We start from the raw sequence: 23096 nt of genomic DNA on the forward strand, positions 1-23096 counted from the left end.
GCGGACGTCCGGGGCGCGGGCCGCAGGTGGCGATGTGCACAGCGCGTAGGCTTCGCAGAGCAGGGCAACTCCACACCAGGTGCTCTGCTGTAGCCTGGTCAACTGGAGCGGGGCAAAAGGGGCAGGTGGAGTTGAACGGGGCATGGTATTGAGGAGGCCAGGACCTCGTCACAGCTGGCGTGAGGGAGACTCCCAGGCGAAGACGTCTGAGCAGGACCTCATCTTGGCGAGACAACCCGCCAGGGAGATCTGTACCGCACGGGGGTATGAGAGCGCGCGCGGTGCGCCGTAGACGTTCTTTTGCACTGGCAAGGCGAACACCGTTTGACGAAGGTGCAAGAGGAGCTGGATATTGCACACGCACGGGGTGTGTTCCGGCATCTGCAGCCTGCATTGCGGGGTGGCTATTCCGTTGGCGCCATGACACGCGCACACGACACGGGTAAGTGTCCATTATGTCCTGGATTTCTAGAAGAAGTTCGTTGGACGTGAGAGTTTTACGAAGCTCTCGAACAGCTGCCGACGAATCAGTGTAAATTGTACACTGTGGTGAAGCGTGGTTGATTAGCAACGATGTGTGTAGCAGAGCATCCCGCACTGCAAGGAGTTCTGCCTGCGTTGACGGCCACTTCTCCGTTGTTATGTAAGTGCAGGTCACTGGATCGGGAGCCACAGTCGGGCAGAGTAGAGCCGTATGAAGTAAGGTATCGGAAGCACTGGCGTCGACAAACATCAGCGTAGACGAGGGGCTACCAATCTCCATAGAAGGCGGAATCGGAGCACCAACTGTCCGGGGATGAATACGGGCAACAGGTCGTGTATCCGTTAATTGGTGGAATTTCCATGGGGGCCGTATATTGGTGTTTGATAGTGGTGGGGCTGGTGAACCGGTCATGTACGCTGCAAGAGCGGCGGAATCAGGGTCAAGGGCTTGTTTTTGGAGGCGGGCTTGTCGACGCTGATGTACTAGCTCATCAAACGTGTTGAGCTGCGCTTCCTGTTGCAGAATAGGGACGGGGGTGAGGGCTGGAAGACCAGTTATAGCTCGCATAGCCGAATTGTTTATTGATTCGAGTAGTGCCCAGTCTGACTTTGTAAGAAAGTGGAATTGCGCTTGATAAACTATGCGAGGCTGAAGAATGGCTCGTACAAGCATGCGGGCCATCTTGGAGGCCGCACCGCCGGCTTTTTGAGACATGCGACGAAATAGATGTAGCGATTGTGAAGCTTGATGCTTTGCAGAACGAATCCAAGGTTTTGCAGAACCGGTGGCCGTAATATCCAAGCCCAACACCCGCAGGGTAGATGCTGTCGGTATAGGCGTGCCTTGAACCGAAAGACGGATCGGGGAGGTTGCCAACCGCCGATGGCCCCATGCGTTGGCCACGGTGAGAAGGGCTGTTTTGTTAGGCGAAAGCGTGAGGCCAAGATACCTGCACCAAGAATTGGTTTCATCTAGAGCTTGTTGCAGGCGGACACTTTGGACGTGAAGGTCCTGGTGAACAGACCATACCGTGATGTCGTCTGCATAGATGATACTATAGATGTGTGGAACAGCACCAAGTCGCCAGGCAAGAGGTATCATGGCCATGTTAAAAAGCAAGGGGGCCAAGACAGATCCCTGAGGCACACCACGGCGGGGCTGGAAGGAACCTATGGGAGATCCGTTGAGACGTATGGAGAAGGTGCGGTTTCGTAGGTAGTAGGAAATGAAACCACATAGGCGGGATGGCAGGTGAAGGAGATGAAGTACCGCAATGACGGCAGCGTGGCCAAGGTGGTCGTACGCTTTGTGAACGTCCATGCCCAGCACAGAGCGAACACGGTGGGATCGGCCGCCAATAAGGATCATATCGGAGAGGTGGCCCAGACCATCCTCTGCACCAAGGTGGGGGCGAAATCCAATTTGGCATGGGTGGTATAGATGGTGCTCGTCGAGCCACCACTGAAGGCGTGTGGCAATCATCCGTTCCAACAGCTTCCAAATGGTTGCCGTAAGCGCTATTGGTCTGAGGTTGCGGATGTCTGTACTCGGTTTACCGGGTTTCGGAATAGTGATAACATCCGCTTGAAGCCAGGCCGGGGGGATTGTACACGTGAGCCAAACCCGGTTGTACGCCTCTAGGAGTCCCTCCAGAGAAGAATGGTCCAGGTTCTTGAAAGATTCAAATGTTACTCTGTCGGGGCCAGGAGCTTTGCGGAGTGCCGCCGTGTCAATGGCCGCGGTTAGTTCCGCAATTGTAAATGGTGAGAGTATGCCCTCGGTTGCTGCTTCCGATGGCGGCGTACCAGCACCGGAAGGAAGAGTGAACGGAGGGGGCATGATGGCTGGGTCCAAGTCAAAATCGGGGTATAAAGTATGGGCCAGCGTATCTGCAAATTGCAAAGAAGTCTGGTTGGACGTGAGGAACGCTGACGCAGCAGGATCTGGGGATCGTGGTGATCGCTCCAAAGAATGAAATATGCGCCATATGGAGCGTAGTCCAGACTGAGGCCCTAACGAAGCGCACATGTCAAGCCAGCGCTGGCGGGACAGCCGGCGTTCATGGCGACGAGCCGCGGCTGTGAGCTGTTTAAGGCGGATTTGGCAAGTCGGAGAGTTGGGATTGCGACAAGCAGACACTTCTGCCTGGCGGCGCTGCGCCCACAGCTGAAGGAGGCGCAAATCAGGGTTAGGGCGGCTCTCGTCCACCCAGTTTACAGTTGTAGAATCTTCAAGAGCCTTTTGTATGGATGATAAAGGGTCCTCTTTGAATGCTGATATCTGCCTAATCGACGTCCGAAACTCGTCCCACTTGATAATATGGCATTTACGACGTAGGCGACGAGAGGGCGAAGATGGAATATCGAGGTAAATGGGATGATGGTCGCTATACCCCAGCAGTCTGGCTCCCGCCGCCAAGTAACGGCCGTTGGACCAAGCCACCAAGCTAGGTCTGGGGAATGTGGAGGCATACGAGTAGACGTGGAGCGGCGAGTTGACTGGGTCGTGTCATTAAGTAGAGTGAAGCGCGCATTCTCCATGATCTTGAGGAGATCTGAACCTCGCGCACTCGCCATGTTATAGCCCCAGGCTGGGTGCGGAGCATTAAAGTCACCGCCGATGAGGATGGGACAACCGGGATGTTGTGCTCGTATATGCGAAATCCACCCAAACCGAGCCCGCGGGGCATGACCACTGTGAGGACGCACATAGCAGGATACGAGGATCACTGCACAGGGACTTAGTTGAACTTTCACCGCAACAGTTTCTTGCCACGGGGAGCACCAGCTTTGAAGATCAATGGCTTGCTGGGGAAGGCGCGTGAGGACATATACCACCGCTTTACCCCGTGGCGTTGGTGGGGCGTTACGGTGGTCAATCATTGTTGGAGACGCATAGCCGGTAAAAAAGGGGATACGGGGTAGGCCATTCGCTTCCTGAAGCAGTAGCGCCCATGCACGAAGTGAGCCTAGGCGAAGGCGTTCCTTAAGTTCACCAACTTTTTGGGGCAGGCCCCGACAGTTCCATTGTAGGATAGTGTCCTTGCGTGTCGTTGCAGGTACAGCAGGTGCATAATTTAGCGGAGGCATGCTGCAAGAGTCGTGGTTAATATGTGCAGCTACTGCACCACGTAGTTAAGAATGGAGCGAGCGTCGGGTGCTGACGAAATCGAGGTTGCTGCTGGTAATGATGCCGGAGGAGGTAGAGGCAAGGGAGATGTTGACAGCGGAGGTATAGCTTCACATGAGCTCTCTTTTGCAGCAGCACGCTTTAAGCGTCTCTGTGCCAGCAACTGGGCACGACGAGCAGTCAAATTCGCAAGCTCTGTTTGTAGTGCCTGGAGGCGAAGATCTACCTCTTCTAGGGCCGGGGAATTCTGGTCGGTCTCTTGAAGACGGGATCGCTGACGAGGTCGACGCAGTCGCACCACCTGGCTGTATGAAACTGAATTCATAGGTGGTGTGGCAGAGACCGGTTCTGGTACGTGATCTGCAATATCGTCGTCGTCATTCGAAGCTAGGAGTTCGTACCGGTTTGAAAGCGGGAGCCGTTGATCAACCTGGGATCTCGGGGAGCTCTTCACACGCGCACGTGGCTTGGCGTTAAGCTTCGTCGGGCACTTCCTGTCTGTGATATCGTGATCATCAGACTTGCACAGCCCACAACGAAATTTAGGGGCATTTTCATTTCCAGCAGTCGCGTTCGGAGTCGCCGAGGTTTCAGCAGGAGGTGGATTTGGGCAAGAGATGCGCATGTGACCCTGTTGTAAGCATTGGTAACAAAATACTGGTCTCGTCTTGTAAGGCCGAGGGCGAAGGATGCATCCATTGTATATGAATCGCACCGGTGGTTCCGGAGGACCAAGAACAGTCACGAGGCATGTACGGTGACTGCCAAGATACCGGGCTAGGAGCACTTGGTGCGTCTCGCAGCGGATGGTGTCCCGGAGCACGTCGGAGGGCTCACCGGCATCGACGCCCGAGACAACATAACGGCGGACTTGAGTACCCCCTAGGAGGTAAGCTTGTACCGGCAGGTGAACTCCGGGGGAGATGGGTATATAAGTGAGGCTGTAAAGCTTGTGAACTGCCTCTAATGACACTACCCACACAGAAATTGAGTTGGTATCTCGGTGGAAAGTGTAGCCATTATGACTTTGAGGATGCAGACATGCTGATAGCGTCTGTAGGAGAGCTTTCGTCGTGATTTGGCGGATGTTGAAATTCTGCTTCGGTTTGATGGCTACCTTGAAGGAAGCTGGTTGAGCATCTTTACTGCTTGATGGGAGGCCAGTGGGATTCAGACGGCAGGGCACCTTACCGTCAGAGTGAATACGGTTGCCTGCTGGAAGGTCCATCGGGACATTAGCGTCCTCAGACTGACGCGGCACTAAGGTTGAAGACTCGGTGCAAAGGCGTTTGTCGGGGGGTTCAGCAGACTTGCCAGTGACATTACTGGGCTCTTGCGGCACAGGAGGGTCGGTGCTAGCATCCATGGGGCAGCTGTCGTCGCCCTGGGGTGTCAGAGGCGTCGATGTTTGAAGGGCGACGTTGGACACCACTTGAGACGCCGGCTCCATTTGCTTAAGCAGCTGGTCTTGAAGTAGCGCCTGCTTGCGGGACCCAAGAAGGCCTTGCGCGGAACGGCACCCACCGCCCGAACAGGAGGTTAGGCCTAGCCGCTGCTTAGAGGCGATGCGGTTGTGATGCTTGCCTTCGGGGACATTCCCGGGGCAGGTAGTAGCCCTCGACGGCGCCAGGAACTGGAGGTTATCGCTGACACTACGGGAAATAGCTGGGAACGTAGAAACTGCGATAAATCGCGTCGAAACACGGAGCCGAGGAAAGACACGTCGGAACGCTTAAAAAATCATTCTTTCTAAACATGACTTGCGGGATGCGTAACACTTTTGAAGCGTGTGTACAAGATATTTTTTGCACGCTTGTTTTAGGTGTGATGAATGATTACGCTAAGCGCTCACGCTTGCCATCCGTGACTGGCGACCTTCTTAAGGCTTAGTGAAGGTGAAAAAGAGGACTTGTCCTTACCTGCTGCGGTATTCTGCAGCTGTGTATAAGACGCCTCTCTGACCGTCAGAAATCTATAAGAAAGAAAGCTGAAAGAAGACAATAGTTGCTGCGCCGTAATTACGGTCTGGGTAGATTGCAGCACCCATCAAGCAAGTAAATACAAAGATTACATTATTTCAGCTCTCCTTTGAAATGATTTATGACGGTCAGAGAGGCGTCTTATAGACAGCTGGAGAATGCCGCAGCAGGTAAGGACAAGTCCTCTTTTTCACCTTCACTAAGCCTTAAGAAGGTCACCTGTCACGGATCGACAAGCCTCACGTCGCGATTACGGCGTTAATTCTTCGTTCTACACGGCCCCAAACTTAGTAGTGTTTGCAGGATGAGGGGGTCTAGCATTGCCGCTTAATTTCGGTTGTGATAAACCCAAGCGCCGTTGAAGGCAGTGCAAAACAAACGTTCATGAAGCATCTTGAACAAGTGCACCTTGCGAATCCCATGCAATTAGGCCTGTGATGTGCATTCTTTCGGCACCTATACCCATGCATACGTTTGCGAAGAAAATTAAGTGAGGCAGTCTGGTGAGGATTGCTGCGAAGGTTGAGATTTTGAGTCAAAGTTGAGGAACAACACAGAACAGGAAATTTAAAAAAATTTCAAATTTGAGTAAAACGTTTATTCGCAATATCTTACAGAAATGCTTCCAAATAAAGAAACCCGAGAAAGAAAGACATAAATATAAAATAGGCTCCAGATGAAATCTTGATGCACTGATGGTAATGCGGCTCCTCGTTCGAGAATGGCCACCGACGCGAACCGCGAGCGCGGCCGCTATAGGTTTACCGCAAAACGAGCAAAGATGCCGAGCGCCAGAGGCCGAGACCGACGGAAATCGGCCGGCGAACGAGAGAAACGGCTCCTAGCCACAACAACGAGAAACGCAATTATTCCTTCTTAATCACATCTTTCCCGGTTGAATGCGTGATCCGTGTCAAACAGAAGTTACATAGAGTACTAGGCCTGACACTAACTAAAGCGAAGTTCCCAGTAAATACGAAGATCTACGCAATAAACGTCGTCATTCGGAAAATAGTTCTACAATATATAATAAGCAAAGACGTTAGGAAATTATTTGTTACCTGAATATTTCAAGCGACCGTGCCATCCGGCCGGAAAGGTGCAGTTCGTAGTAAACGGTGCCGTGTCGCGCGAGAACTCCCAGCAGTCGACATCCTGTGTTCTCGCACCTACCGCGCGGCACACCACGCCGCCCAGTCAGTCAAATCACTCATCAGGTTGTTCCTTCTTCGTCGCTTTATGCCACAAGAAAGCGAACACTCCGCACAGTACACACTTAAATGGCAGAAATGAACGACACAAAGCGCCTGCCTCACCCGATGCCTCCAACGGCTCTAACTCTGTTTTCCCGTCGAAATCGCTGCAGCGAGCGCCACCTTTCAATCTCATCTCATGACAAAATAAAGAAAAGATGTGGTTGATCCCTCTTTCATAGGAATCGGTAAAACACGAAAGTGAGACGTGCCTTCACAGGATCAGTTGATTGTTTATTCTGCATCGATATGAACTTGCACATCGCCATTTATATTTCGTCGGTATGGCACCGTCAGACTTATGAACATTAGACACTGGATTGCACGCGGCGGAGCACTGCGTAAACCCGAATGAAAGCATACGCGCTCGCAAACCATGCGAACGAAACCGAACGGGTTGCCAGCGAATCGTTTGGTCAACTCACGGTCCGCTCCAGCGAAAGAGCATGATTTGCGGAGCTGTCTTGTGGGTGTGCTTTGCGAGCGACAACCTGCTGGCGCGTCGCTTTCGCAAATGTGCGACCACTGCGTGCATTGTCCGTTTCGCAAGGGCCACTGTCTGCAACCTGTTTTTTTCTGGCGAAGTGTGGTTCGTGGTGCAAGCTATTCACTGTTCCCGTGTTCATGTGAATAAGTTGCATCGTATTTTTGCTGTTTTTATTTGGAATTCAACATGGGAACGCACCAGAATGAATTAATGAATTTATTGTAAACAAGGAAAGGAAAGACCACCAGCAGGCGTAGTTTGTTTCACCTAAGGGTGGACACCGGAACGCCTGCTGGTGTTGGGGGTGTGGGGAATGGGGAAAACAGTTGTACAGGGAAGGGAGGATAGAGAGAAGGAGAGGTTACATTTATACAAATATACAGGTCTAATAGGACATATATGTACAATATATGCAAGGTAAACACTAAAACACGAAGACAAAAAAAACACAAGAAAAAAAAAAAAACGAAGCACCCACACACACACCGTTTAGTTTATGTGGGGAGAAAGCGGAGAGCCGGGAGCAGTCCTGAGGCATCCAGGTACGGCCCCAGGGCCTCATGGACTCCGTCCCGCTCTCTGGCACTGCCTGGCGGCCACAGAAATTCTTCGAGGGGCCGAGCCCCTCCCCCGAAGGCGGCCAACAGTTCGGTCCTCCCTGCCACAAACTGGGGGCACTCCAGGACCAGATGTGGCAGGGTCTGGACAGCCGCCCGGCAGTGCTGACACGACGGGTCATTGATGAGTGCTAGGCGGTGTTTTCGCTCGGCTGTCCACACGCACCCCACGCGTAGGCGCAGGACAGCCGAGCGTTGATGTCTCGGCATCCGTGTGGTCCGGACGGGTGGTGGGGCCTCTCCAGCGGCCAAACTCGGGTCCGGGTGCTGGGCCCGTACATGTCGCTGTATCAGCAGGCGGGCGTCATCCGCAGCTGCGTGGGCGAAGGGGGCAGCTCGTGGGCGTCGGCGGCCAGTTCGTCTGCCCTCTCATTGCCCTCCAGCCGAATGTGGCCTGACACCCACTGCAGCAGCAGGCGAGTCCCCCGCTGGGCCAGCCGTGCCACCTTGTCCCGCAAGGCCCGCACCAGGAGGGAGCGCGGGTCGCCCTCCTGGATCCGGAGTAGGGCCACTCGAGAATCACACAGCAGGGCCCAGCGCTCGGGGGGTGGCTCCAGCTCCAGTAGAAGGTCCAGGCCAAGGCTGACGCCCACCATTTCGGCCGTGGCGGATAATGCGGCGTAGTGCAGCCACGCCTGCCTGGTGTCCTCCCCCAGCACTGCCGCCGCCGTGGCCGAACTCTGCTGCGGCCGCACAGAACCATCCGTGTATACCAGGGTGCGGTCCTCCAGGTCGCCCCACACGACGCTCCGAGCCAGCTGCAGCTGCCCGCAGTGCGACGTCCGCCGCTTGCTACGCAGGCCCGGAATGTCCGTGTGCACTTCGGCCTCCAGTGCAGGGGGGCGGCTGGAGGGAGGGCCTGCTTCCACGGGGGCCACCACCTCCTCGTACAGGGCCAACATGCGCCCCATGCGCGAGTGGCGGTGTGTGCGAAGCCGCTGCAGCAGGGGGCTGCCTCCCTCAGCTCGCCGCAACCGATCAATTAGGCCTAGGGCGCGCTGGTCCGCTGTCATTTGGAGCGTCCATGCCCCCGATTCAGCCAGCGTCTTCGTTCACTGGGAGTCTTGAGGCAGGCCAAGGCAGGTGCGGACGCCCCTGCGGTGGTCGCCCTCCAGCTGCTGCCAGCTGGGCTTGGGCAGGGTGACCAATGGTAGCCCGTACATGAGCAGACCCACAGCCGCAGCATTGTAGAGTAGCAGGGCCGTTCGCTGCGAGCAGCCGCGGTCCCGGGCAGCCATCTTTCGCACGGCCGTGGTGGCCATCTGTGCCCTGGCTCGGAGCTCCCTGGTGGCCTGCCGGAAGTTGACGCAGAGGTCCAGTGTGAGCCCCAGGTAGCGCACACTGGACTTCCAGCTGAGCTCCTCGCCATCGATGTGCAGGCACCTGGCCCTGCGACGAGACTGGGCATCCGGGTGGATCAGCATCGCCTCTGTCTTGCTTGCTGACAGCTGCAGGCCAACATTGACCAGCTTGGCCCGCACCACATCCAGGGCCGCCTGCAGCTGCAGCACGATGCTTCGGCAGCTCCCCTTGGGGCCCAGCACCCACAGGGCCACGTCGTCGGCATACACAGACATGTACACCCTGTGTGCCCCTCCTCTCGGCAGGCAGTCTGGTAGTGCCGCCATGACCAGGTTGAATAGGAAGGGGCTGACGAGTGAGCCCTGCGGGGTGCCCACGTTCACTGGCCGGGGCGCCGATAGGGCGCTGCCCACCTGCACCCTCGCCGTGCGGCCCGTCAAGAACGCTTCGACGAAACCCCGCAGCTTGCCCGCGATACCTGCCTCCTCCATGGCCAGGGAGATGGCAGGGCGCTGCAGGTTGTCGAAGGCACCCTTGACGTCTAGCAGCACCAGGGCTTCCACCTGCCTGGTGGCCCGGGCATGCTCGAGTGCTGCCACTACGTCGGCAATGGAGTCCGTCGCAGCCCTATGCCTCCGGAAGCCTGTGAGCTGCTCCGGGATGAACTCCTCCTCCGACGTGATGGCCTCCATCCTGCGCAGGGCCACCCGCTCCAGCAGCTTGCAGCCACAGGAGGTGAGGGCAATGGGGCGGTAGGCCGTAACTGCCCCAAAACCACGGCCTGGCTTGGGGAGGGGCCGCAGGATGGTCAGCAGCCAATCGGGAGGCAGCCGCCCTGTCGCCCAGATGCGGTTGTAGGCAGCCAGAAGCCTCGCGAACCCCACCTCGTCCAGGTTTCGCAGCATCTTGTAGGTGAGGCCGTCGGCCCCTGGTGCTGACCTCCGCTTGCAGGAGCGCAGCGAACCACGGAGTTCGGCCTCCGGGATGGGGGCGTCATTGAGGGGATGTCGTCCCTCTGACTCTTCCGGCGCTGCAACCACCTGCCCAGTCGCTACCTGGTGTGGCGGCAGGAAGTGCTCCGCGAAGAGCTCGGCCAGCTCCTCTTAGCTGGCGCTCCTCCTGATGGCCAGGGCTGCCAGGGGGTTGCGGTTACCACGGGGCTTGAGGACCGACTGGAAAATGCCCCAGAGGCGGCGGCAGCGTGGGTCGGCCTCCGAGCTAACGCATAGCTCGTCCCAACGCTGCCTGCTGAGGCGGTTGGAGTTCCATCAACAGGCCGCGTCCACACGGCGGTATGCCGTCCAGTCAGTCCTGGCTCCGGTGCGCTGCGCCTTCCTCTTAGCCCGGTTCCGCTCCGCTCGCAGCTGCAGCAGCTTTAGGTCTGGCGTGGTGGCATCCTTGGCAATGGAGCAGCTCCGCGTGGCTCGCTTGGCGCAGCGAACCAGGCCCGCGAACAGCTCCTCTCCCTCCCCCAGGTCCTCCTCAGCAAAGCAGCGCCGGAAGTGGTCCCAGTGGGTGCCGTGTGGGTCGCCTGTCCGGCTTGCCGGTTGATGCGATGTGCAGTGGGTAGTGGTCTGAGCCCTAGGTGCTGGGCTCCCGCCTCCAGGTGGCCTCGACCCCGGCTGACACCAGGCTGAGGTCAATGATCGTGGCAGTGGTTTTGCCTCGCCTAAAGGTGCACTCACCGATGTTCAGCACAGTCAGGTTGAGGTGCAGCATGGTGTCCCACAGGTGTTCTCCGCGTGTGTCAGTCCGGCCATCTCCCCACATAGTGTGATGTGCGTTGAAGTCACCACAGAGGAGATGCCGGGCTGCGCAGAGGGACACCAGCCGATCCAGGAGGCTCGAGTCCCAGTGTTGGTTGGGGCGCACGTACACACTGCACACAGTCACGTCACCACCCGGCACAAGCCGTAGCGTCACTGCCACACACTCCTGCACAGTCATTGTCACCGCACTGGTGTCCAGCACCGGGTGCTGCACGTCGCTGCGCACAAACAGTGAAGCCCGCGAGGATCCTGGGGGGTGGGAGGGGTCGGCGCTAACCACAGCCGAGCACTGCCTGCTGTCACACGCCGTGGGACTATGGTAACCCGTGTATCGCGGCAGCGTGAACCCCGAGCCATCACCCACACGCACCAGCCGAAGTTCTCGTTTTCGAAGAATGAAGCTGGGATGGCTCGGGCCATCGCATATATACGTAAGGCAGACTGGTAATCGTTTTATGCTCATCAGGAATTGAAGCGGCCCTTTCTTGCGTAGTTTTTTCCAAGTTGCACCTGCCAATGCTTTACCGAAGTTCATCGTTTCTTCGTGCAACGAGGAATGGCCTACAATTAGAGGATATCTGAAAGAAGTAGTTGACGCAGTTAGATTCCTTTCTGTGTGGTTTTCTTTTGAGTATGTCTCACATGTTTCCAGGATGGGTCTGAAAAAAGATCTGAAAGAAATTCTTTTCCCTGTGCCTCTGTACCGAGCAGTGTACTCTGCAGGCCGAGGACAGGATGCTTTGTACAGGGTGAAAGCTATGGTAATCCCAGCCTCCGTGAAAACCTTCTTTTTTAAAGTGCGCATCAACACACTTGCTGTGAAAACATGGATGGAAGAGCGAGGTCTTTTTGTTGTTTGAAACTACTTGTGCGTCCCCTGTCAAAAACCTGAAACTACAGAACATGTGTTTATAGAGTGTTTGGACGCCATTTTATTTTGGGACGTCCTGATGAGAACCCTAAAGAAGGAGTATCCGGTGACACCCCATGGAATCAGGTTCCTCAGTGTAAAAACGAAGACGGTGTGCCGCATGATATGATTATGCTTTTAGGGTTATATAGCATCTGGAGCTCCCGAATGGCGGTGCGTCATGCGGATGTCAATGCGCAAACCGTGAGCGCATATTTCAGGGAAAAAGTGAACTATTCGTGTGAATTGTACAAAGTGGAAAAACCCGACGCTCAAATCTTTCCAGTACTTCAAAAAGTGACATCATTTGACGTTTTTAGTAGTTTCCGCCAACCAAAGCATGGTAGGCGCTTTTTATTACATAGTTGACTTGTAAAAATGTAAAAAAAAAGAAATTATGACAAAGAAAAAGCTCGTAGCGGAGTCGGTAAAGCACCTGGCACCTTCCGTTGCGGTGACGGAACACCCGGCTCGAATCTTGGCGCAGCCGCGTTTTTCTGGCGATGTCATTTCCGTGACGGTAATGACGTCAGTCAGATCTTGGTGGATCCTGGCATAAAACACTTTCGTGTTAAAAAAGCGCGAGTCGCAGCAACATGCAGCAGCGCGCCCCACGGCTCCATTGTGGATGTGTATCAGGGTATGTATATGCGTGATTTTGAAAGGCGCGACCGCTGGCGCGAGATTTTTCTTAGCATGATTTTTATGGTTTACACGCATGCAATCTTGCATGACGCGTAAAAGAAAGCGACTGTGGGTTTTGCCGACTCGCTTCACACTTGTATGGAAGAAAACCACGCGCATTTTGAGTCACGTGGTGTTCAAAATCAAGTTTACGGCGCCAAGGAGTGTGTTTCACGCTTACTATGCGTGAAAAATTTGAGTGTAGTGAAGGATTCCGCGTACGACGTTTAGAAACTTAAAACGCCCAGAGTTTATCATACTTTGACATGCTAAATTAATATACATATCTCAGTATCAGGTCATACCCGTTTTAAATCTCGCACATTATATGTTCACGAAGCTCAGTTCTGTAACGGTCTGTTTCTGAAGCCGAATACTACTGCTTCTGATGGTATAATTGAGTAGGGCCTGTAGCGACTAGAATTCCTTCAGATAACAGTATGTCCATCTTACACTAACCCAAGTACGCCCCATACGTCCACTCCTCAAGCAGGCAAAGTGGGATGAGAGCAGGCATCGCTGATTGGTGCATTGAGCAAAGCCGTTTGCGGCCAATCATGGTTTAAGATTCCGCGTCCACCGTGGTATGCCGTTGTGCCCTGGTGGCGTGAGGATGTGTCACTCTTACATACAGCGTGTACGCATAAAATAGTATGGGATGAACGCGATCGCGTTGGGTTTCGTGGCAGCGCAACCAATTGAAGCTTGTTCCAAAACTCTGGCAACAAGGGTAAGCTTTAGTTCGTGTCTAATTTTAACCTGAAGCGTGGTTAGGTGAATGATTTTGTGATCACAAATTGTCGATCCGAAGTTTTGTGAAGCACAAGAAAGGAAAATGCGGAGAGGAGGTTAGCACGCGAAGGAGATGACTGGCCGCTGATTGGCTGATAGGTTGGTTAGGAGGTTAAAACGTGCAGCTGAGGAAGATGGCCTTTTGAACGGCTGAGTTGGATGGAAGGTGGTGGCGAGCAAAGAGGTAGTGACGTTGATTGGTCAACTTGGGTTATGGAAAGTCCCGAAAGAGCAGCGGGGTGAGGGGGCTGATTGATGAGGGAATACTCTATGCTGATTCATCAACAAGGTTTTTGAAAGGTTCTGGAAGAACGCCAAGTTTTTGAACCGATTATGGGTACTAGCGTCAAGTGATGTGATGAGAGTAAGTTTCCCTTACGCTGCACAAATGCGCCGAAATTTGCCACACATTTTATTACTGAGTTGAAAAGTAGGACTGGAAAATTAGAAGAGATTCATCCGGTGTATTTTCCAGGAAGCGAAGCGTACTTTGTAAGTCCACCACGTAAAACTAGTATCAGTGATCGCTTGCCTCGTTTGACATAAAGGGGTCTGTATGGTACGAATATAGGGGAAGGGTTTTGCCGCAACGCTCAAATTACGTCTGCGAATTTCTGTACCATGACAAAAAGTATTAGATGAGTAGGAGATGAGTAGCAGATCGACAAGGAGGATCGACAAGGATGACGTCTACCATTTTCACAGCAGTGGAAGGGCTCTGAATTTTCTAAATACAGTTTCTCTTAACGTAGCCACGATGCTTATATTTTCGTCAGTTAAATTTCAATCCAATAACTATTATTCGTCACCGGAACACTGCTAATGCTCTGATTATGTAATGTGCTCGTGTTCTATTCAAATAATGTCACAACAAATCATCTGCGGTATAAAATGTTGACATGCAAGAAGGCTACATGACACCTCTGCTAGTTGCTGGGAAAGTTCTTACAGTGTACACATCTGCTTTGTGGCACAGCTGGGGCAGAATGTTCTTTTTCGTAACGGTAACTTCCACATCAGCAGAAATACAATGAAGAAAAAAAACTACGCCAACAGAATGACAGAAAAACCGGCCTAGGTTTTTAAAGATATCTTCCAAACACACAGAAAAATGAAAAATCCTCCGTTCTCACTGTAGGCAGAAGTTATAGTGTCAGGAAATCACGCTCGGGCAATGTGCTCGACATGACCAGGGTCATATCTCGACCAGGTCATTGAAATCATCGAGTCATATTCGAGCAGGGTCATATCGAGACATTAATAGGGGTAACGCATGAACTACATTATCGTTTGTGAATTGGCGCGTATGAGTACGCCGATAGTATAATTGCGCCATAAATGGGTCTGTAGATGTATAGCCATATCCTCACTGCAAAAGAAAGAAAGCATGGGGCAATTCTAAACAGCTAATTGACATTGCAGCTCGTTTTACCTCCACTTCGTTTCGAGTGGCGTGCGGCCGCGGGCCATTTGGTGTCCTGCGATTCGTTTCAGAAGTGCTACTACCTATTATCCATTAAAATGAATGAGGTTAAACTTGTCGTCTCTTTTATAGAACTTTCCTTCTTGGCAAACATTGAATAAGGCGTTGTAATTTGGAGTACCTTATAGGTGACCTCTCCGGGTTGTTTGTGCCGATTTTTTAGTGTTACCAAAATGGGTTCGTGCCCCCTCCTTTGAAGCCAGTTCAGCGCATGTTCCAAAATTACTCTGCCATTACGAACACCGTGAACACGAAGTATACATAGGCCATATTTTCCAGGCGACCAAGACGGGTGGCATGGCCAATGCGTGGCCCTATAGTTTTGCGCAAAGAAAACCTTAGGCATATTTTTAGCAAAACATATACACGTAACCGAAAGTACCAGCCTTCGTGTAAATAACAGTTCTCTTTGGACAGCTTTTACTATAAAAATAACAAACGGTTTAATGATGACGTCGTTGAATTAGAGATAAAAGCAAAACAGCACATGTCCGCTCAAGCTGCCGATCATAAAAATTCAAAATTACAAAAAGAAAAACGCCGGCTCGTGGCATTGGCTCGACGTAGTGTCTGACAACTCAACTCACGCTGTTCAAGCCACATCACTCTCATCAAGTTTTGTGTGAGGTAGCCTAAACAATGCGGCTCACGGGTTTTTGCTGGTGGCCATGTTTTACTGCTCGGTGGTTAGTATAACGGTGGCCGTTGCCTCGTTAGAGTTCTCAGGCAAAAACCTTAATCGCCCCATTCTGCGAAAAAAAGCGCCGTCGTTGTTATCCGGTCAACAAAATGGCCGCCGCTATTCGGTGAGATTTGAACCCGGGTTACAACCACAGCAGCCTGATGCTCAACCGAATGCGCTATCCCACCGTTTTCCCCCCTTTGTTTTCTTGATTACTTCTGTGCTACCCAGCACGTTGTGAGCGGTAGAAGCGTTGTTGTCGTTCCTTTCTTCGTGGAACATGCCCACTTGGGGGATTGTTGACCTGGAATCGGGAGCTTTGAGGTAGTAATTTGCCCGCTTCACACAATTAAAGAAACTGTGAATTGGAAACGCAAAAGTTATAGCATAGTGCGTGCCGCGTGACAACTGAATTGATGGCACGTGAGTAGTGCGGGTGCCCACCAACCACGCGGATCCATGATCCTAGGAGGCTCCGGCGTGTGCCAGTATTCTTTCTTTCGTAATTCGTGCAGTAAGACGTAGAAACGAAAGCGAAGAAAGGGAGTGTAACCGGCATAGCAGAAAAGAACTAAGTTGGTGTAAGTAATTTATGCCAAAAGAAAAAGAAACGAAAGGGAAAAAAGAGACCCGAATACTATGTAGCAGTACAAAAGTTATTAATGGGTACTGCAAGGTTTTGCCCTCCAAACCACGTGAGCGCACTCAGGTGCCCAGAGGAATTTTTTTATTATAGCGTAGTCACAGATGGAGCATTTCGGCGAAAAGCTGTGCTATGGGCCTGTGGATACAGCGTTAAAAGAACAGAGCGTGACACAACAGTAGCGGAGGGGGGTGGCGCCAAGTCGAGCCGGCGGCGTCCTGCAGTGGCGCTGCGTTTGTTGCCTGTCGCGTTTGTTGTCTTGCTTCCCGTCACCGCTTGTAGGCGGTGTGACATCGAGTGCGAAGGCAGTGCAGCGCAGAGTAGGTGCAAAAAAGTACGAAATAGAAGTGACGGCTACAGAATGTTGATACTCGTGAAAAACGGAAGGGGCGATGAGGCCAATGCCGCTGCTGCAGCGATGAAACGGGACCACTCTAGCGGTTAGAACGCAGTGCACTGTTGGCACGGTGTACGATTGGTCTGCCGGGAAACTCCGCGTTGAAGAGTTCTAAAGCTGGAGCAAGGCGGGCGCATCGAGCCGAGCCGAGCCGAGCCTGAAATGAGGTGCCCACACATTCTTCAAGATTCAGCAATGGATCTGCGAGTTTCCGCAGCCCATGTGTATTCGGCTACTTTTCCGTACCTTTTTCGCAGTGTGTCGAACTGAAAGAAATACGGGTTCAGTTAGAGTTCAAGTTCGGGTAAATTCATTACGTTCCGGTTCAGTTGCGGTTCGGCGTAAATCTCGCAAAGCCGCAGTGCATCCTTACCAGTTAATAAAGCAGTAAACAACGGCAGTAGCGAAAGGGAATGAGCAGCGGCGCAACTCGTAGGAGACAGATCGAAGCCATTCGAAGGCGTAAAGGGGGAGCGAATCGCGAAGCAGAGTGTGTCAAACCAAGAGGTGACGAAGTCCTTCGAGAGCAGGGGTGCAAGTAGAGTGTCTCAGGCGTTCAATGGGCTAATAAACACTTTGCAGTCAGAGCCGTTAAGAATTGCTTCGGTGTCTTCAGGCCATGGTTAGTTGCGATGACACTACCCCTGTGGTCGTAGTGGGTGATTTCAGCGCAGATGAGTCGGGACCGAAGAGGGAGTGCTTTACACATTTCGTGTTGGAGACATTTGGCTTGTGATGCCACACTCACCTGGCCTAACCGACCACTCCGCGGCGTACGTGTGTCGGTTGGACATTGGCCAAGAGTGTGTCCACAGTTGCGAGCGGGTCAATCAGTGCAATCATAGCGACAACAAAGCCGTTAGACCATCGCTACTAAGTGGCAGTCACTTTAAAGCTCCACAGGACATCCGCATTCGCTGGGCGGAATGGCCTTGAATTTTAAGTGCTAATGCACTTCTTAAAGGAGCCTGAAGCGTCCGCCGCCGTCCGCATTCCGCCGCCGTCCGCATAGCAACAGCTGCGGGTGCGCGCGCTCCTCGGCTTCCTTGGCAACGGGGGGAGATGGGCGCGCGCTGCCTGGCTGCTGACATGGCACATACCCACGTGGGGGATTGGCCAGGAATCTCCTCGTCTTCTTTGGCAACGGGGGGAGATGGGCGCGCGCTGCCTGGCCGCTGACATGACACATAACCACGTGGGGGATTGGCCAGGAATCGGGCGTGAGAAGGGCTAATGCACCCCGCGCTGCCTGGCCGCTGACATGGCACATACCCACGCGGGGGATTGGCCAGGAATCTCCTCGTCTTCTTTGGCAACGGGGGGAGATGGGCGCGCGCTGCCTGGCCGCTGACATGGCACATACCCACGTGGGGGATTGGCCAGGAATCGGGCGTGAGAAGGGCTAATGCACCCGCTTAAAGGAGTACTGACACGAAATTTCAAAGCTGAGATCCGCTCTAGCAATCAAGTACAACGACAACACAAATAGGTGTCTGTGAATAAATGCATCTTTCTTTCTTTGTAGTTGTGTGTGATCTCTCTTTAGCGAACATTACCGAACCGCGCAAATTCAACTTATGCATTCGCACTTTCACATTCTTCCCCTCGGGGAAATGCGGGGAATTTTTTGTTCTTGAGCATGCGTCCTGATTCGCTTCGACGAAGTATGCCTTGCTGTGAGTTGAAGCCCGCGGAAACAAACTCATTGTAGCTGTATATACAGACTTGTCAGGACTGCTGATTCCCGATGGCAGGTGTATTTACGCAACTGATAATGCTTCGTGTACCCTGAGAATAGCTTGATGACGGGGTTCCCACACGTTTGTCTCCTGAACGAGAAGCTGGGCTCCTTTGCTCAGGCGTTGCGCATGCTGACCAGCAGCTCAGAAGGCGGTTCTGTTGGGCCCCTCCTACGTCTTTACACAGCACTCTGCGAAGCCCTGCTCCGATACAGCTCCGATACAGCCTCCTTCAAGACAAAGGCTGTTAGAAAGTATGCAGGCCCGATCTCTGCAGTATTGTCTTGGCCTTTATAAGACAACTTCTACGCTGGGGACCATACGACAGTCTAGGCACTTTTCACCCAGCGTGCTGGTCAAGGAGAAACAGTTTCCACAATTCTACGGCTGGCGACTAGGGTTCCTGTACATCCGTTGAGTACGAGACACTCTACGAGACACTCTACGAGAGGTACGAGACAATCTACCACCCTTGTGTCAGAAGTATCCCGCGCCGCTTCATCTCCCGCCCTGGATGTATTCCCCTTGGCGAATTGTCACCACAATACTGGACGTCAGCAGTACCACGTTGCCGATTCCAGCTCCAAAGTTGTTTACTCTAGAGCACATTTGGAATTGCTACCTTAACCACAAGCATATTTAAACCGATGTATCGGTGACGGCCACCTCATCTACGGTCGGAATATGGGTCCCATTGCCGCGGACCACAATTTCGGCCAGGTTAAGCCGCAAAACAACATTGACGACCTCAGAGTTTGCTGATTTGCGCTCTGCTTTGCAGTACATTGTTGGAAAAAGCTTCTGTGTGGGTAATGTTTCAGATTCACGACAGGCGCTTCACAAATATCATAATTTCCACGGGAAGATCTGCCCGCGAAATACACACCATACATACACAGGCTGCCCGCTTGCTTCAAGGCGTAATGCTACAACGGGTACCTGGACAGTGGGGTGAATAGGAATGTGGTAGCCGACGAAACAGTTTGCCCTGCCCACAACCAGTCCTGTCATCATCCCGATTCCTATCAGTCGACGTGACGCCGCGACGCTTGCGTACTCTGCGACGCGGCAGTTACAACTCTCAATATGAACGGATGGATTAAAAATTATCAGCCATTCTACAGAGCTGATCCCGCCTGCACTTTCCGAATGCCGCGTGGCCTGGGAAAGTGCGGCGAAGCAATTGGTCACCGCATTCACCTCAGCGTTGCTTTTACCAGGCACTACTTGCACAAGGCGCGCCGAGTTGCCTGCCCTCGCTGTCACGCTTGCAGTGTTCGTGAGGAAATAGAACATGTACTGTGTGTGTGTCCCAGTTAATGACACCCCGCGCATAACCCTGAAGGCAACTTTGGGACTGCGTGTTGACCCACCACTGAAACTTTGCGACGTCATAGGTCCACAGCACTGAACTGCCGTGGCAACACGGAGTACGAGGGCCTTGGGGTTATTTCTCTGCGACTCCGGCCTGAACGAAGCCCTGTGAACATTTTTCTTAACTTTACTGCTGTGCGTGTGCTGTGTGCGTGTTCCTGCGTCTGTCAGTTTCTGTGTGCTTATTTGCGTTTGTTAGTTTTTGTATGAATTTTTGTGTCTTCTCTTCTTTCATTGTCGCACCTCTCATGTTCATGTGGAGTACTAGCAAGCCAAGCTCGGCTGACTTCTCTTCATCATTAAAGGCAGATCCATCCTCCCTCCCTCCTGGAAGGAATCTCCTAATTTGTTTACTACACATATGTTATAACGAGAGTTACAGCCATCTTACGCAATCATGAATGTGCATGGTTGCGCGGTGCATTTCACAGGAAACGCGCACTCGAATTTCTGAACGTGTTAACCCTGCAACTGGGAACAATGATTGGAAATGCGGAAAGCTCGTCTCGGTTATGGAAGCGTTTCACCGGTCGAGCAGAATATACGGGAGGATTTTTCCCAGTTTGGGTGGGTAGGGCAGAGGGGAAGAAGCTGCGTGCGCAGCTTGGCATGCCCCCGGTCCTTACAGTGCAAGGCGGCAGCAGGGGAAAGTGACATTACTGGCATAGCTGCTGAAATCCAAAATACAAAAGGGATACGCATGAACCCCGAGCATAGATATCAATACAGTAATCACTGCGTGCAACAACAACAACAACAAAAGTCGATAACCACGAACAACACTGCACAAAAGTATTTTCGTGGAAGGAAAAAAAAAGAAACACAATAGGAACACAAAATAAAGAAACACAATAGAAAAGCTCATAAACTGCTTCACAAATTAGATAAGGTGGCTTGTTATTCAGCCCGATACATCAACGAGCACAGTGGAACTATAAATAAACGAAGCTTACTACAACTTGGGTAATAGATATCTTCAGGGGCCATGCTACTAGAAATGCATGTAGGAAATTTCAATTCGCGAGGATTTTTCAAAACTACATTCTTCAGGTACATGAAACTCGGCTGCGCTGGAGAGTAATTTGCTAAAAGGTCCACGGTCTACAACGCGTAGCGGAATCGCTTTAAAAAGATTAATGCTTTTTTGGCGGCGATAAGCGAAGGACAAGTCAGCCGTCAGTGTCGCTGTCGTGTATACAACGGTCTCTGTAAAATACCATGTGTACTGGAGGGGCGATACCGAAATGGGTTTGCGGCAAAACCGGTTATCTGGTTATTCGATTCACCGATTACTGGAATTTGAATCCCGGATAACCGGATAACCGGATCGGATAACCAGATAACATGGTACGCTAACCGGATCGGTTAGCGTACCTTGTTGACTGGTCTTGTATCCGGATATTCTGATATCGGGATATGTTTTTTATTCGAAAGATATCTTTGCGAACCCGAGCAGGCTCCTAGGCGCCCATTTTATGGCGTCACCGTCTCGTCGTCGCTTTTTTGAAGCCGATTCTTTTCCATGGCTATTCCACTAAATATGGGTCCCATTGCTCAGGCGTATGTAGTAGTGGCGACCCCCTTTCCAGTGGTCATATTTCACACACAGCCGTTCGAATATTCAAATATCCAGTTAAGCGGCTATTGAAACCGCCTATACTGATTACGTGTTGGTGAATATCTGGTTGTCCGGATAACCGGATTTCGAGGCCGGAGTCTCTCCGAGACGGGTTTAACCGGATAACTAAGCACTACGGTCTACAAGAGTTTTGCACCGTTTAAGCATACCGAGATGGTTTAGAGAGAAATACTGATTAATTTGTCATGCTTGCCTTAACCTCACTATGCTACATTATTTTCGAAGTTTTATGTAATGTACCCAGCATAGTTTAGGTGGAACGCAAACGGCAGTTTACATCCAATTCAAAATTGCACGTCTCAGATGGGTCATAAAATTTCAGTAACATAGAAAGTTTCCCCACGAGTGCACCTGCGACTTCACAATCAACTATTTGCTGATAACAATGATGAGCAGATGATAAGCGCTGCATGCCTTAAAATTTTACACCAACTAGTGGCTACTGTGCCTCGTAAGAGCTACTCTACTTCTGGAAACGTCCGCATTTAAAGGGTCGTAAAGACAAAGCAGAAGTTTTTTTAGTTAAAAAGACTGCTTAACCCCGATAACAATGGCGCGAACTTAGCGTAATCTTCAAGCAAACGGTGGAGGTACTGAGGAAAACGTATGTAGTAGTAGTGGCGACGCCCTTGCCAGTGGTTTCTCTATGACGTCACCGAAACTTGCCTGTGTGTATAGCGGCCACAGACCTGAGCCTCCGCCCAGAAATATGACTGGGTTATTCTATTGGGGCCTCTTGTATCACTTGAATGCTAACGTGGTGTCAGCACAGCGATAACTATGTTTTTAATACTTGCACAAAATACGTCACTCCTGTCTATACCACTTCACTGTAGGGCAAAAGTTGAAGCTTTTTTCTATTCATTGCGGTTTTTTTTTCGGTTAAAAGAACTCCTTTTGTGACTAGGATGGAGTTGAGTGCGATAGCAGAGGCTACTTATTTCAAACTGACGATGATGGTTGTTGGATATTTACGGCGCAAGGCCAGCTGGGGCAAAGAGCACCAAACAGAACTTCTTTCAAAAGTTCTGTTTGGAGATTTTCTGCAGCTGTAGAATGTTGTAGTTTGTTTTATGGCCCCTTTAAAGAAAGAGCCTTTCTCTGTTCAGTGCGGCCCTCATAATTTGCGGAAGGCCTATGGGGCAGGAAAGGAAGTAAGTTGGGAACCAGATAAGGCTAGCCAAAGCACGGGCGCCGACATACCCCATAGGGTAGGTCAGCTCCCTGCGGCATCACTTCCGCAGAAGTGATGCCGCAGGTTTCCTAACATTAGAAACCAATTCGTTCGCTCGTTTTTTTTTCTTTTTTTTCAGAAGAACCGCCCTCGACTCCGCTACCCCTCGACTGCGCCGGTCTTCAAATTCCTATGAAGGGCAGTATTCACCCCTGCAAGACTGAACGCGCTGTCCCGCCAGCACCCTTCGATGTGGACAAAGAGTGGGTTCTTGCCGTGGCCATGAGTGGCGCTGTGGTGTTCACGCAGAGCATGTTAGTGACGGCTGGCCTTCTGTACGTGTACTTCATGGAGGACTTCGGCGCCAGCCGCGAAACTGCGGCCTGGCCAACGAATCTCAAGGCTGCCGTGATGGCTATTGCAGGTATCAGCAGTGCGACTTTTGATGAAGCCGTCTGACTAGTGACGTCAGCTTGAGGACTCATTCTCTTGTTGTCTGCTACACTCCGGCAGAGTAGGGCTGCAGTTGATGTGCTTGAACTATATACTTTGATACTCA

At 52.1% G+C, this 23096-nt stretch overlaps 1 protein-coding gene across 1 annotated transcript in view; it reads left to right on the forward strand.

Moving 5' to 3' along the window:
- Positions 1-23096, forward strand: part of LOC144140020 (monocarboxylate transporter 14-like) — a 77478-nt gene that overhangs the window by 34073 nt on the left and 20309 nt on the right. Inside the window, exon 3 of the mRNA XM_077672233.1 lies at positions 22677-22961. Coding sequence (XP_077528359.1) covers positions 22677-22961 — 285 coding nt within the window. The remainder of the gene's footprint in view (positions 1-22676; positions 22962-23096) is intronic.

This window comes from Haemaphysalis longicornis, unplaced genomic scaffold, assembly GCF_048455015.1.
Source record: "Haemaphysalis longicornis isolate Haplotype H1 unplaced genomic scaffold, Haemaphysalis longicornis Haplotype H1 scaffold_5, whole genome shotgun sequence".
Classification (NCBI taxonomy): domain Eukaryota; kingdom Metazoa; phylum Arthropoda; class Arachnida; order Ixodida; family Ixodidae; genus Haemaphysalis; species Haemaphysalis longicornis.